The 12,210-nt window shown below is 52.6% G+C and overlaps 2 protein-coding genes across 5 annotated transcripts in view; both read left to right on the top strand.

The window, feature by feature from the left end:
* The first annotated feature begins 85 nt into the window (after positions 1-85).
* CRTC2 (CREB regulated transcription coactivator 2) lies at positions 86-10,063 on the top strand. Of its 3 annotated transcripts, XM_069078238.1 has the most exons (15): positions 86-272; positions 3,261-3,362; positions 3,504-3,619; positions 4,034-4,093; positions 4,676-4,744; positions 4,955-5,058; positions 5,177-5,206; positions 6,045-6,124; positions 6,416-6,465; positions 6,581-6,825; positions 7,249-7,646; positions 8,307-8,555; positions 8,732-8,812; positions 9,003-9,198; positions 9,380-10,063. In XM_069078238.1, the coding sequence occupies exons 1-15, from the start codon at positions 96-98 to the stop codon at positions 9,598-9,600; spliced, it is 2,178 nt and encodes a 725-aa protein (XP_068934339.1). In that variant the 5' UTR covers positions 86-95; the 3' UTR covers positions 9,601-10,063. The 3 variants fall into 3 exon arrangements, with proteins under 3 accessions (XP_068934339.1, XP_068934341.1, XP_068934340.1); XM_069078240.1 differs by lacking the exon at positions 8,732-8,812 and having other exon boundaries at positions 6,060-6,124; XM_069078239.1 differs by lacking the exon at positions 8,732-8,812.
* A 1,109-nt stretch (positions 10,064-11,172) lies between these two features.
* DENND4B (DENN domain containing 4B) overlaps positions 11,173-12,210 on the top strand; it is an 18,584-nt gene continuing 17,546 nt past the window's right edge. Inside the window, exon 1 of one of the 2 annotated variants that reach the window (XM_069078116.1) lies at positions 11,173-11,527. The gene's annotated coding sequence lies outside the window, so the exon portion shown is untranslated. Of the gene's footprint in view, positions 11,528-11,571; positions 12,060-12,210 lie in introns of those variants that run through there. The other variant, XM_069078117.1, reaches the window with a different exon arrangement.

Here is a 12,210-nt window from a genome sequence, read left to right as displayed (position 1 = left end):
TGCGGCGGCGGCGGCGGGAGGAGCCGGGCCGGGGCCGGCGGCGGTGGCGGCTGAGATTGGGCGGCCGGCAGGGGGGAGGGGGGGGGGGGGGGAAGATGGCGGCTTCGGGGGCGAACGGGCCGGGGCCGGGCTCGGGCTCCGGTTCGGGTTCGAGCTCGGCCTCAGCGGCCAACCCGCGTAAGTTCAGCGAGAAGATCGCGCTGCAGAAGCAGCGTCAGGCCGAAGAGACGGCGGCCTTCGAGGAGGTGATGATGGACATCGGCTCCACCCGGGTAAGGGACGGCCGTGGGGGGGCGGGGCTGCCGGAGCCCGAGCCGAGTCGAGGACCTGGGGCGGGGGGAAGGGAAGGAAACAGGGAGACAAGGAGGCCTGGGGATGCCGAGAGCAAAGCTCCGGTGACCGTCGAACTGGGCATCTCTAGGGCGGGGGAGGGGGGAGTCTAGAGAAGCCTACATCTGTGGGCATGGGGTGGGCACAGTGAGCGTAAGGATGGGTGGGGGAGGGAATAGGGAGCGTGACCCTCTGAATGGGGGGCCCGATTGGAAGGCTGCTATAGGGTCTAAGTTGCCATTTCATGCCCCTCTGAGACATCCCCAGTTCTGGGTATTTGGGGAGCTGCGGGAAGGACGGACACACACCAAATCTTCCAGTGTATTGCCGGTCAAAGGGCATGCATGGATAAAGTCTTCCTGCCCTTAAAATTGTCTCTCAGCCCAAGGGCTGAGCATCACCTCCACAAGTGGTCCTTCTGCCCATTTGTTTGTACAAGGCTGGCTCAAGTGACCACTAAAGATTCCCAGGGAGAAGGCCCGAGGTGGGTGGTTCGACCAAAGCAGTGTTGGCTACGGAGGGACAGGAAGTCCCCTCCTCTGTCCCTTTGCTTCCTTTTTCAAATACTTCCTGTGGTTTCCCCAACATGAAGGTGAGGTCCACTGCTCCTGGGCTAGAGCTGAGTGTTCCATCTTGAGAGTCCTCAGGAGATTGAGGACAACTGTTGAACATTAGATGAGGAGGAGTGTTTGGCCTTAGTTTCTGGTAGCTGATGACACTTTAAGGTTTTCTTGAATTTGGCCACCCCCTGAGACAAGAGATTCCTTGGGGCTTTTCTGCCCTGTAGGAAATCCCCAATCCCCAAATGGTCAGATAAATTCTGGCCCCCCTGGGGAGGCTGCTTCCTATTGGAATCTCTTAGGGGAAGGTCTCAAGTGTTGGTTGTTTCAAGCTAGTGTGTTATCCTAACTTAGGTGCACCTTCTGAAATGTTCTGAAACATGAGGTGAGGACATCAAATGACCTAACCAACCACTGGACAATGAGCTAGAGAGACAAGGGAAAGGCAGAAAAAAGCCCTGTCTTTGTTAGCTGCCTTTCTGTGTGTGGTTTTCTATCTCTGAGCCTCTGGGGACCCTGTGCCCCTGGCTATGCAAGCTGAGCCAGACAGAGGAAAGAACAGCAATCTGTATTTCAGCCAGATCCCTGTGAGGATTCTAACCCTTAACTACACATCCTTCCAATATCTGTAGTGGAGCTCTGATCTCTGGATGACAGCATCAAGTGCTGTCTCCAGAACTGTGCCTTCTTTGAAATATGGTAGAATGCTCAGAGCTAAGGTGTTACGTGTCAGCATGGTAACTTGGCTTGCCAGGTGGTCACTCTTTGAAAACCTTCACTTACCTCTACACAGTAGGAATCCTTAACAATGCATGGAGGAAATGGTGGGCATTCAAGGGCAGGACCTGAGGTCCAAGAATACAAAACTCAGAATAAGGGGCTTAGAACTCAGCCATTTCTGTCATCATCTGAGGCAAGTCTGATTGTGGAGACAGACCCAGCTGAGGAACTAGAGTACTTCACCACCTGGAGTCTTACACAGCAAGGAGGATTGACCAAGAGAGAGGTCATTGTAGTTCCCACATTTTCCATGGGTTTTACCTGATGAAGGAAGGGAGTTTTGGTGTTGCCCTTCTCGTTCAGTGCCTGTGTATTTGAAAGAAGTTTCTAAGTTCTTTTCCCCCATTTCCTTCTTGGGCATTCCTGCTATTCAACTAACTTTAGCAAATGCTACACAGCAGTAGCTGGCACCCTGTAGTCTATTGAGAAGGGACATGAAGCACCAAAATTGACTACTTTGCCTTTCATATTAGTATTGGCATAAGTAATTTCTAAGTAGACAGGAGTCATGCTGGGATGCCAGTATTTTCGATCCTGCAGCACATCTTCAGAAGGTGGACGAGCTAGGCTCATTGTTCTGACCTAGGCTGGCTGGTGCTGGCAAGATTTCCTTTCCCATCCCCACTTCCCAAGGCCAGGCCTCTCCTTGGCATTGTTCCAAAACCAGGGGGTTTAGGGCAGAGTTAGAGATAGTCCCTTTAGTTTGGCACTATTTTCCCAGCCAAGAGTGGGTTTGTAACAAGTATTTAATTGAATTACCCCAACCCTGTGGGTGTAAGCAGTATCTGGTATGCTCATGGATGGACAGGTGGCAGTGGCCTTGCAGTTTTGGCCCCCCATCTTTGAGGGGAAGGAATGAGGCCGGCAGCACCATCTTTGTGCCATCTACTCGTGCCTGTCTCCTTTTCTGCCAATTAGTCTTGGACTCATCTGGTTGGAAGAGCAGAGGTGGCTAATGGGTCCCTTGGGGGCAGGGGGAGAGCCCATGTGACTAGCTTAGGGGCGCCTGGCATTCCTTTTGGGACTCATCTTGGGGTAATGCCAAATGGGGCAGGCCCTGCAACAGAGCACAGTGCCTGGCATGTAGTATGTACTTAATACATGTTTATTCTTTCTCTCCCTTTCTTCCTCCCTTTTCCCCTTCCTCTCTTCCTTCTTTCTCTCTCCCTTCTTTCCTTCCTCCTTCCCTCCCTCTTTTCCTTCCTTCTTCCTTCCTTTTCCTCCCTCCTATCCTTTCTTTCCTCCCTCTTTCCCTTCCTTCTGTCCTCCTTCCATTCTCCTTCTCTCCCTCCCTTCTTTTCTTCGTTCCTCCTTCCTTTGCTTTCTTACTTCTTTCTTCACTCCCTCCCTAGTGATGATTCCCTTGGCTAGGATGCTATGAAGAGGGGCTGCAGCTGTAGAGCTAAGTGGTATATTGGGGAAGGGAGGTGAGGGTTATAGCTCTGTTGCCAGGCTCTCTTAGTTCTCTATCTTCCTCTAAACTCTCCATCTGATGACTTAGACATGTCAGTAAGATTTGGGGCAGGGAAGGTAGACTAGTACCTTGAAGGCCTTCTCTATATCCTCTAACAGTCCCTTCCTCCTTTTTAGTTACAGGCACAGAAACTTCGATTAGCTCATACTCGGGGCCCCTATTACGGTGGTTCTCTGCCCAATGTTAACCAGATTGGCTGTAGTCTGGCAGAGTTCCAGGTGAGTGAGTGGGTACTAGGGGAAAGAGAGGGTAGGGGAGGAGGTAGGAATTATTGGGGCAGAACACGGAGAGGGAGCTGTGGTTTTCTTTTCCCACCATTCCAGATCCCCTTTCCCTGACTACCATGTATATGTTGGCAGAACCCCCTCCATTCATCCCTGGATTCACGGAATACACGGCACCATGGTCTGGTGGAGCGGGTACAACGGGATCCCCGAAGGATGATGTCTCCCCTGCGTCGTTATCCCCGCCACATATCCTTTGGAGAATGAGCAGGGGGTAGGGTGGCTAAGTTGGGCTTATGGAACTAGAAAAAAACTTGGTGCCAACCTGCTGCTGTTCCCTCCTCCTCCTCCTTAGATCTTGGATAGTTCTTCCTCTTGTCTAATCTGTCTTTCCTACTGCCAGCAATAGAGCATCTGTTTTTATTCTGCCTCATGCTGGAGGTCACTTAGTTCCTTCATCAGCTCATCTAGATTCTCAGGCAGAAAGAACTTTGTGGAAGGAAGTGATCTCCTCCCAGCCCTTAGCTGTTCTCGTGTTTTCTTCGAGTTCGGTCCTTCTGAAAGTCTATCCCCCTTCTCTTCTGTTGCAGTTTGACTCTTTTGTCTTTTGTAGAGAAGAGCAGCATGTACCCCTTGTTTTTTCCTTAATGTGGTGTTGCTCACATTGACAGCTCTCCCTATAGTCCAGCCTACTTATCTCCCCCTCCTGAATCCAGCTGGAGAAGGTGAATGTCTAGAGTGGGCTGAGTGTAGTACCCATGTAGACTCCAAGCACTGACTCCACACTTCCACACTTGGGTCTGGAAGGGGCACAGGTTGGGGAGGAGGGGTCATTAGCTAGATGAGAATTGGGGCTGGAATTCTCCTGGTTTTAAAGAGGGGTTTGTCCTAGAGGTGGGAGCTAGGTGGGGTGGGCGGGGTCAGAGTCCAGTCTCAACCTTGTTGACACAAGAGTAGACAAGCCTACCCCTCCTTCTGGGGTAGCACCAATGGGAGTGTGGGCCATGCTGGGTGTGTGCTTATGGGAGTGAGCATACTTCCTGCCAAAGCTGTGTGCCAAGTACAGTGCTCTGGCACTGCTGGATTCCTGAACACTGTACCGTCCACCCCCCCCAGTGACTAAGGTTGTTGGACTCCAGGTTATCCCCCAGTTTAACCTGGTAGAAAGGATGATTCTCGGGCTTTCTTGGGATCTTTCAGCATTTTGAAGAGTCAGAAAGACCATTAACTCCCACTCCCATCTTAGCTGCCTCACATCCTCCAACCCTCTTTTCCCTGCCCTCCTGACTGTTGTTTCTCCCTCTCAGAACAATGCCCTGGGGTAACTTCCCTGCTGAGAAGGGGCAGCTGTTCCGACTTCCATCTGCACTCAACAGGTGATGTCCCCGTTTCCCCTAGTCTTCTTTTGAGGCTCTGTCTCCTTCATTCCTGCTTTTTTCCCTTCACCCCAGGGTCTTCCTCTCTGAATTAAGAGCCTCGGCCTCAGATCCCTGTGGTTCCCTGGCCTAGCTTTGCCCTCTCTGTCGGCCAACTGGAGGGGTCCTGTCACCATGGGAACCATGCCAGCTTTACCCTGCTTCCCACAGGACAAGCTCAGACTCTGCCCTTCATACAAGTGTGATGAACCCCAATCCCCAGGACACATACCCAGGCCCCACACCGCCCACTGCCATGCCCAACCGCCGGGGTGGTAAGTCTTAGTGCAGGGGAAGCCAGAGGGTATGGGGACACGCTGAATGAAGGAATGGGAGAATAGATGGAAAAGACTTATCTAGTGCTCTGGACAACAGGAGTCTCCTCCTTTACAGGTTTCCTAGATGGGGAAACAGATTCAAAAGGTATGTATATTTATTTCACTTACTCCTAGGCATAGTATTTTTTAATTTTATTTTAAAATTTTACATTATCAACATCTTTTATTTTTACATAATCCTTATTTCCAAGAATATTCCTTTTCCCTTTCTATCTCTTTAAACCATCCCTTATAAGAAAGACTAAAAAAGAAAGAAAAAAAAGCAGTTAAACAGAATCAACCAACATGATGACCTTGACAGTGAATGCAATATTCCACATCCATAATCCCTCACATCTAAAGAGTTCATTTTCCCAACTTACCTCCAGGGGCAAGCTTGGTCATTGTAATTACACAGTGGTTTAGTTTCAGTTTTTTGGTTCTTTCCATTATATTTCATAATTTTATGTTGTTTTCCTGGTTGTGTTTACTTCATATATCAGTTCATAGAAATCTTCTCATACTTTGAATTGATCATAGCAGCAAATTTTTCTTATGACTCAATATTATTCCATTATATTCATGTTTCACAATTTGACCATTCCTCAGTTGATGAGTACCAACTTTTCTTTTCCTAGTTCTTTCCTGCTGTAGAATATCCTTCCCTATGGGGGATCTTTGACCTCTTTGGGTCACAGTAGGATTTCTGGTTCAATGATTATGGACAGTTAAGTCATTTTTTATAGCATCATTCCAAATCATCTTCCAGAATAGAAAGGGCTAATTCACAGATTGCCCCAACTTTATTCTTTCCACAGCTGAGCATTGCATATCAAAATGTTAAGTGGGGAGAATGTAAGATGTGATCAAGTGGTACGTCCCCTACCTGACCCCACTGCCTCTTCCTTTCATGTCTTATTCCTCTCCCACTCTCCTCCCATCAGTCTTTGTCTTTCAAGTTCCTGCAGTTGAGGAGAACTTGTTGGACGACAAGCACTTGTTGAAGCCCTGGGATCCTAAAAAGGTAGGTGTTGGGGGATGTCTCTGCTTTGGGGCCACTGTGTTATAGAATCAAATCCATGTTCTGGCTCAGACACTTGCTGCCTTGTTACTTGTTGCCAGTCATCTGAAGTCTGTTTCTTCATGTCTAACATGGGGTTAAAATATAGACTATCTCATGGTAGTGTCATGAGGAAAGAATTAAAGCATAAAGATAAATTGGGCTGGATGGGAAGGTGAGAGCTGGCCAGAGGACTCTGAAGGGGCTTCCCACATGTAAACTCACCTCTTTCCCTCCTCTTCATGTGTCCAATAGCTGTCTTCTTCTTCTGCCCGACCTCGATCATGTGAAGTCCCTGGAATTAAGTAAGTGGCTTTTCAGGAGTGTGAGCTGCAGGGTAGGCAAGATGGGAGGAAGGTTGATCGTGATCTCTGCTTTTCAGTGACCACCCTTGGTTTGTGTCTTTCTTCCTTCTTCTAGCATCTTCCCATCCCCTGACCAGCCTGCCAATGTGCCCCTCCTTCCACCTACCCTGAATACTGGTGGCTCCCTGCCTGACCTCACCAACCTACACTTCCCTTCGCCACTGCCCACACCCCTTGACCCAGAAGAGACAGCCTATCCCAGTCTGAGTGGGGGCAGCAGTACTTCCAACTTGACCCATACCATGACCCACCTGGGCATCAGTGGGGGCCTGGGCCTGGGTGTCAGCTGTGATGGATCAGGTGAGTCATCATTCTCTTCCCTCTGACCCCCAGCCCCCAATTCTGAATACTACCAACCTACAGGTCAGGGGAGTAGACCTGAGTATTCAGTCCTGAGGGGGCAATCTTTGGGCACCTGGATACCTCTCAGTTTTAATCATCTGGACTGGCATAGAAGTGTGCTTCATGATGTCTGTCTCCCTGACTTGGTGAGACTTGGTGTGGCACTATTTCTTAGAGCTTTACCCTTCTAATAGGAGTGGGAGAAGGTGCTGGTTCCCTACTAGGCAGCTGGCAAAGTGCCTGCCTGCCCCTTTCACAGTGTGGTCATTGTATTCTCACTTCCATTGTCTAATCACCTACCCATTCTGTATGGGGGCAGGGAGAAGGAGCTTGGTGCCCTTTGGTAATGTTGGCATCTCTGGTTTTTGTCTGTGCCCGCAGGACTTAATTCACCTCTCAACCACCCATCCCTGCAATCTTCCCTTAGTAATCCCAACCTCCAGGCTTCCCTAAGTAGCCCCCAACCCCAGCTTCAGGGCTCCCACAGTCATCCCTCACTGCCTGCCTCGTCCTTTGCCCGTCATACTATGCCTGCTACCTCCCTGGGCCACCCTTCGCTCAGTGCCCCAGTCCTTTCCTCCACCTCGTCTTCCTCATCCCCTGCGCTGGGCGCCCCCCTGTACCCCACTCCCACCTCTGGGGCCTCCCCCCGACACCGACGTGTGCCCCTCAGTCCCTTGAGCCTGCCCGTGGGTGGAACTGATGCCAGACGGCCCCAGCAGCAGCTGCCCAAACAGTTCTCGCCAACAATGTCACCCACCTTGTCTTCCATCACTCAGGTATGCGTGGCCACCTACGCCCTTCCCGTTTCTGAGACTCCTGGGCTGGGCTGCGCACCAGCCTCTCCCTTTCCCTCCCAGCCCTTCTTCCTTGCGCTCCTCTTGTGTGTCTGTCTGCCATTTGCCTGAATCTTTTTCTTTCAGTTCGTCTGCTTTAGTTTCTGCCCATTTCCCCATTCCTCTCTTCAAACAGCTATTTTTCATTTCTACCACTTGGCATCTTCTCCTTTTCGCATGCCTCTCCTCCCTTTCCTACTTCTCTCTTGTTATCTTTTTATTGTTTTCTCTACTATCCTGAGCCTTATCCTTCCAGCCTGCATTTCTCTGACCTTTTTTCCTACTTCATTCCTCCATTCTTTTTCTTCCTCTTTGTCTACTTTCCTTCCCTCCCTCATCCCCATTGCCTGGGTGGGGATGTGTGTGTCTGGTATGTGTGTTCCATGTTCCATCTCAACCCTGGCAGAGGATTAAGGGATAGATAATCCTTCTTCCCTCTGGAGCCCCTTTGCACTAGCACCCACAGAGGGCTTATTTCCCTCTGGGCGGGCAGTAGGTATCTTCCCCCTTCCAGACTTCTCTTGGTCTTTTCTGATCCTTGGACTCCTTATTCCTGTAGAGAGACCACTTGAAGGGTAACTCTCCCCTTCTTCTTTCCTTTAGGGTGTCCCCCTGGATACCAGTAAGCTGCCAGTTGACCAGCGACTGCCCCCATACCCTTATAGCCCTCCTAGCCTGCTTCTGCCTACCCAGCCACCAGTCACAAAGCCGCTGCAGCAACAACCACCACCTCCCCAGTCCTGTCCAGTCCAGTCACCCAGTGGACAAAGACATTATGGGGTACCATACCCGCTTGCCTCCAGTGGGCAACAATCATATGCCCAACCCACAGGAGACTTCAGCTTGGGGAATGTGAGTACCCTGACCTTTCTACTTGGATAAGAAGAGGTTCAAACCCTTTACTCCATTCATAATAGGGAAGGTCTGTTTCCAATAATTTCTGGGTGGGTGGGCATTGTTAACATTGTCCCCCCCACCTCCATTCCCCTATTGCTGATTACCCTCTTCTTCTGTCCATTTTCCCTCAGCTATCTCTGCTCAACTCACTCTTAGATGACTCCTGCTTTGACCAGTTTTCTTCCTGGCATGCACATTCTCTATCTCAGCAGGTATGGTGCCTGGGTCCTTTTCTGGTCCCATGCCCCCTGCCCTCACTCTGCTTGCTTGCTATGTCCTCTATCACTGTCTTTTCTCTGTGAACAGTGGGAATTATTGAGTAAATCTTAGGGAGCTGGGAGGGACAAGTAGCCCCTGTCTGATAATGTGTTGTAAAGTGTCTTTGACCATTTATCCCTCCAGCTAGAGCAATTCAGCATGGAGAGTCCATCAGGCAGCCTGACACTGGACCCTCCCAGCTTCTCTGAGGGGCCGGGCTTCTCGGGGAATGATGAGCCAGGGGGTGGGGGGAACGGCTCACAAGACTCCCATGCCCTCAACCGCCAGAACCTGACACACTGTGCCCGCCATGGTCCAGTGCCCAACATCATCCTCACAGGTGGGAGAATCACAGGGGAGGACATTAGGGACTGGGTAGAATTAGAGTCTTTTGAGGAATGGGGTTGGGGTGGGTATGAAAGGTACCTGGAGAGGTCATAGTTGTAGGGTTTGAGAGTGTTTCCTTCTCTTCCCTACCCTCCTCATAAGTGGTCCTGATCTTTACTCCTCTGACTGCTCAGGAGATTCCCCCCCTGGCTTCTCCAAGGAGATTGCAGCAGCTCTGGCAGGGGTACCTGGCTTTGAGGTGGCAGCAGCTGGATTGGGATTGGGGCTGGGGCTGGAAGATGAGCTTCGAATGGAACCTCTGAGCCTGGATGGGCTGAACATGTTGAGTGACCCCTATGCTCTGCTGACTGACCCAGCTGTTGAGGACTCATTCCGAAGTGATCGGCTACAGTGAGGGATATAGGACTGGGCACAGTGTCAGCACCCCACTTGTCTCCCATCTTCCCTCCTCCCACTACCCTTTTTACCCTTTTTCCCCTTCCCCCTGGCCAGTAGAGACTCCACTCTCTGCCCCCGGCCCTTTTCCCCAATATGAATGAGACCAAGGGATCACAGGATTGTATACAAAGGAAGGGATGCCTGCTTCAATGTATGGCATTGGGGGCAGACATGGAAGAGCACTAGGGAGGGCCCGAAGCACTTGTAACTTTGAACCGTCTGTCTGGAGGTCAGAGCCTGTTGGATGTCAGGGGATGGAAGAGGGACTGGGTAGCAGGGCATGCCCAGGTGGTTGTGGGGGGGAGGTTGCAGTGCTGGCCCCTCCCCACAATTCCCCTTCCCCCCTTGCAGGAGAGAGCCAGAGTGGATATTATTTTTTTTAAATATATTATATGTTAATTAAAAAAATCACATCAAAACCATAGTGTACAACTGCTGTTTGGGGTTGGGGGGTGGTCGTGGAAGGGGGCAGAGTGGCCCTGGAATGAGAGGCAGAGCATGGAGTTAGGTAGGGTATCCTTTCTACTTTGCCTTAGCTACTGATGTTTGTGTTGGGCATGGGAACCTTGGTTGGGTATAGGATCTAGGTAGGATATAGGATGCCAGAGCATGTACTCGCCTGCACTCGGTATCTTGAGGGTGAAAAAAGGACCAGGGGGCTCCAACTGGCATGACTAGTTCTTCACTTCCCAGCCTTGGGGCTTGGCAGTGAGTCAGGCAGGTAGCTGAACTCAGAAGCCTGGAGTTTCTGGTAGGCTGTCCCCTTAACTCCCTGGGTCAGTTACTGACCTCAGCTGAGGCTGCTAGAGAGAGGGAGTTGGTATGGTGTGCAGTTAAGTTTGGGGGCTGAATTTCTCTGCTCCATCACTCAGACCAGTGGCACTCTGTGATTCCATCATGCCTTTGGTTTTGGCAGACTTAAGCATCATGCCTACCCCCCAAGATGCATGCTTCAGTGGGACCTCTAGGGGCTAAAGTGGGGAGGACAGCAATACTAGCTAGCTGATGGTAGGAAGGAGCATCAGTGGCAGCTGCCAAGCTAATGGGACCAGCCAACCCTTGTTCTCCCTGGATCTTCCTAACCCTCTTAGCCATTCCTCAGCCTTCTTTTCCACAAACATACCTTCTACTGCTGTTTCCACCCTGCAGACTTGGGGGAGATGTGTCCTGTCCAACCTGGGCTCTTCCTCTTTCCAAAGCTTTTGTCCTCTTTAGAAAAGGGAACTGAGAACTGCAGGCTGCAGATTGGGAGTAGCAAGGATGTGTGTGCATCCCTGAACTAAGAATGGGGGTTGGGCTGTGTCAACCCTAGAGCGCTGGGCTCAGCCTGGCCTTTCAAGGTCCTCTTGGTTCCCCTCTGGGGCCGGGAAGGGGAGGGGGAGCGCTCGTGCCGAGGGCCCTCCCAGCCGCCAGGGGTCGGGCTTGGGGCGGCCCGGCCGGGGGCGGAAGGAGCCTCCGGGGTCATCCCGTCTGAGGGGGTGCCGGCGCCGCGGGGGCTGGGGGTGGGGGTCAGCGGGAGGAGGGAGTGAACAGGCGCGCGGAGCTGGAGCTGGGCCGCGGGATCACGCGCACAGCTGGAGCTGCGGCCGCGACGGGATAACGGAGGCGCGCAGCGGCTGCTGCGGGAGGGGCTCCGGGCTGCAGCTCCGCCAGGGCAGGCGCCCCTACGTCCCCGCCTGCGCGCGAGGCTCGCTGCGGCTGAGGTTTCCGCGCGCAGCCTTTCAGCGCGCGCGACGGGCGGGGAGCCCGGCCGGAGCCCCCGCGGGCGCGGGATGTCCGGGGCCGGGTAAACATCCCGCCATCCTCCCCGTCCTCCCCCCCCTCCCCGAAGAGGGGGCGGGGGGAGGGGGGGCCCGGACGCCCCGCGAGGAGCCCCGAGGCAGGTAGGTCGGAAGGGGGGTGGGGGTGAGCGGGGAGGGCGCTTCCCCCCCTTCGCTGCACATCTGGTTCCGGTTCCTCTCTCTTAGGGAAGCGAAAGTGTGTGTGTGGGGGTGGAGATGGGAGGGATCACAGGCCCCCTTCTCCCCCTTTCCTCGCTAGGAGCTGCTCCTAGTTTCCAGTCACCCCTCGCCGATGTATCTGTCACTATCGCAGGCACCTGTTTACCCAATCCTCCCGCACTCAGGGACCCCTGCCCCTCCTGCTTCGGCCACCTTTTCTGTCCGCTTAGTCGCAGCCCCTCTTCCCCCCCGCCTTCTTCCCTCCTTTTTTCTGGCCTGGGGGTGTGGGTACCATGGAGGGAAGGGGGAGAGAAAGTACCACCTGTGCTCCTCCTGGGAGGGAACCCAGGAAGATGCCATCCTCTAGAAGGGGGAGGTAGGAGGCGGAGGAGCTGGGAGATGGTTCTAGTGCACGAGAAAGAAGTGAAGTCGTGAGAAAGGGGTACCCAAACCCACTGCCCAGGTCACCTAAGAGGTTAGTGCCTGCTGGGTAGCGAGTGGGGCGAGGGAGCCAGTCGTGCCAGGTGGGAAGCCGAGGAGCTAAATTAGGATGCTGACGCTGTCTGCGTATTGGCTTCACCTCCCAAGGTAGGGGGGGTAGGAGCTAAATTTAGTTATTGGGGGGG

The sequence above is a fragment of the Petaurus breviceps genome, unplaced genomic scaffold, assembly GCF_028583685.1.
Source record: "Petaurus breviceps papuanus isolate PSGF00001 unplaced genomic scaffold, PetGlider_PUasm1.0 91023, whole genome shotgun sequence".
Classification (NCBI taxonomy): Eukaryota; Metazoa; Chordata; class Mammalia; order Diprotodontia; family Petauridae; genus Petaurus; species Petaurus breviceps.
The sequence above is the reverse complement of the archived record's forward strand: the minus strand, read 5'-3'. Positions and strand labels throughout refer to the sequence as shown.

Excerpts from the sequence above, each read along its gene's own strand:
- CRTC2 (XM_069078238.1), top strand. The coding sequence starts at position 96 with ATGGCGGCTTCGGGGGCGAACGGGCCGGGGCCGGGCTCGGGCTCCGGT. Across the intron at positions 3,620-4,033 it reads CGTCGTTATCCCCGCCACAT|TGACAGCTCTCCCTATAGTC; the intron begins ATCCTTTGGAGA and ends TGTTGCTCACAT. Across the intron at positions 8,813-9,002 it reads CACATTCTCTATCTCAGCAG|CTAGAGCAATTCAGCATGGA; the intron begins GTATGGTGCCTG and ends TTATCCCTCCAG.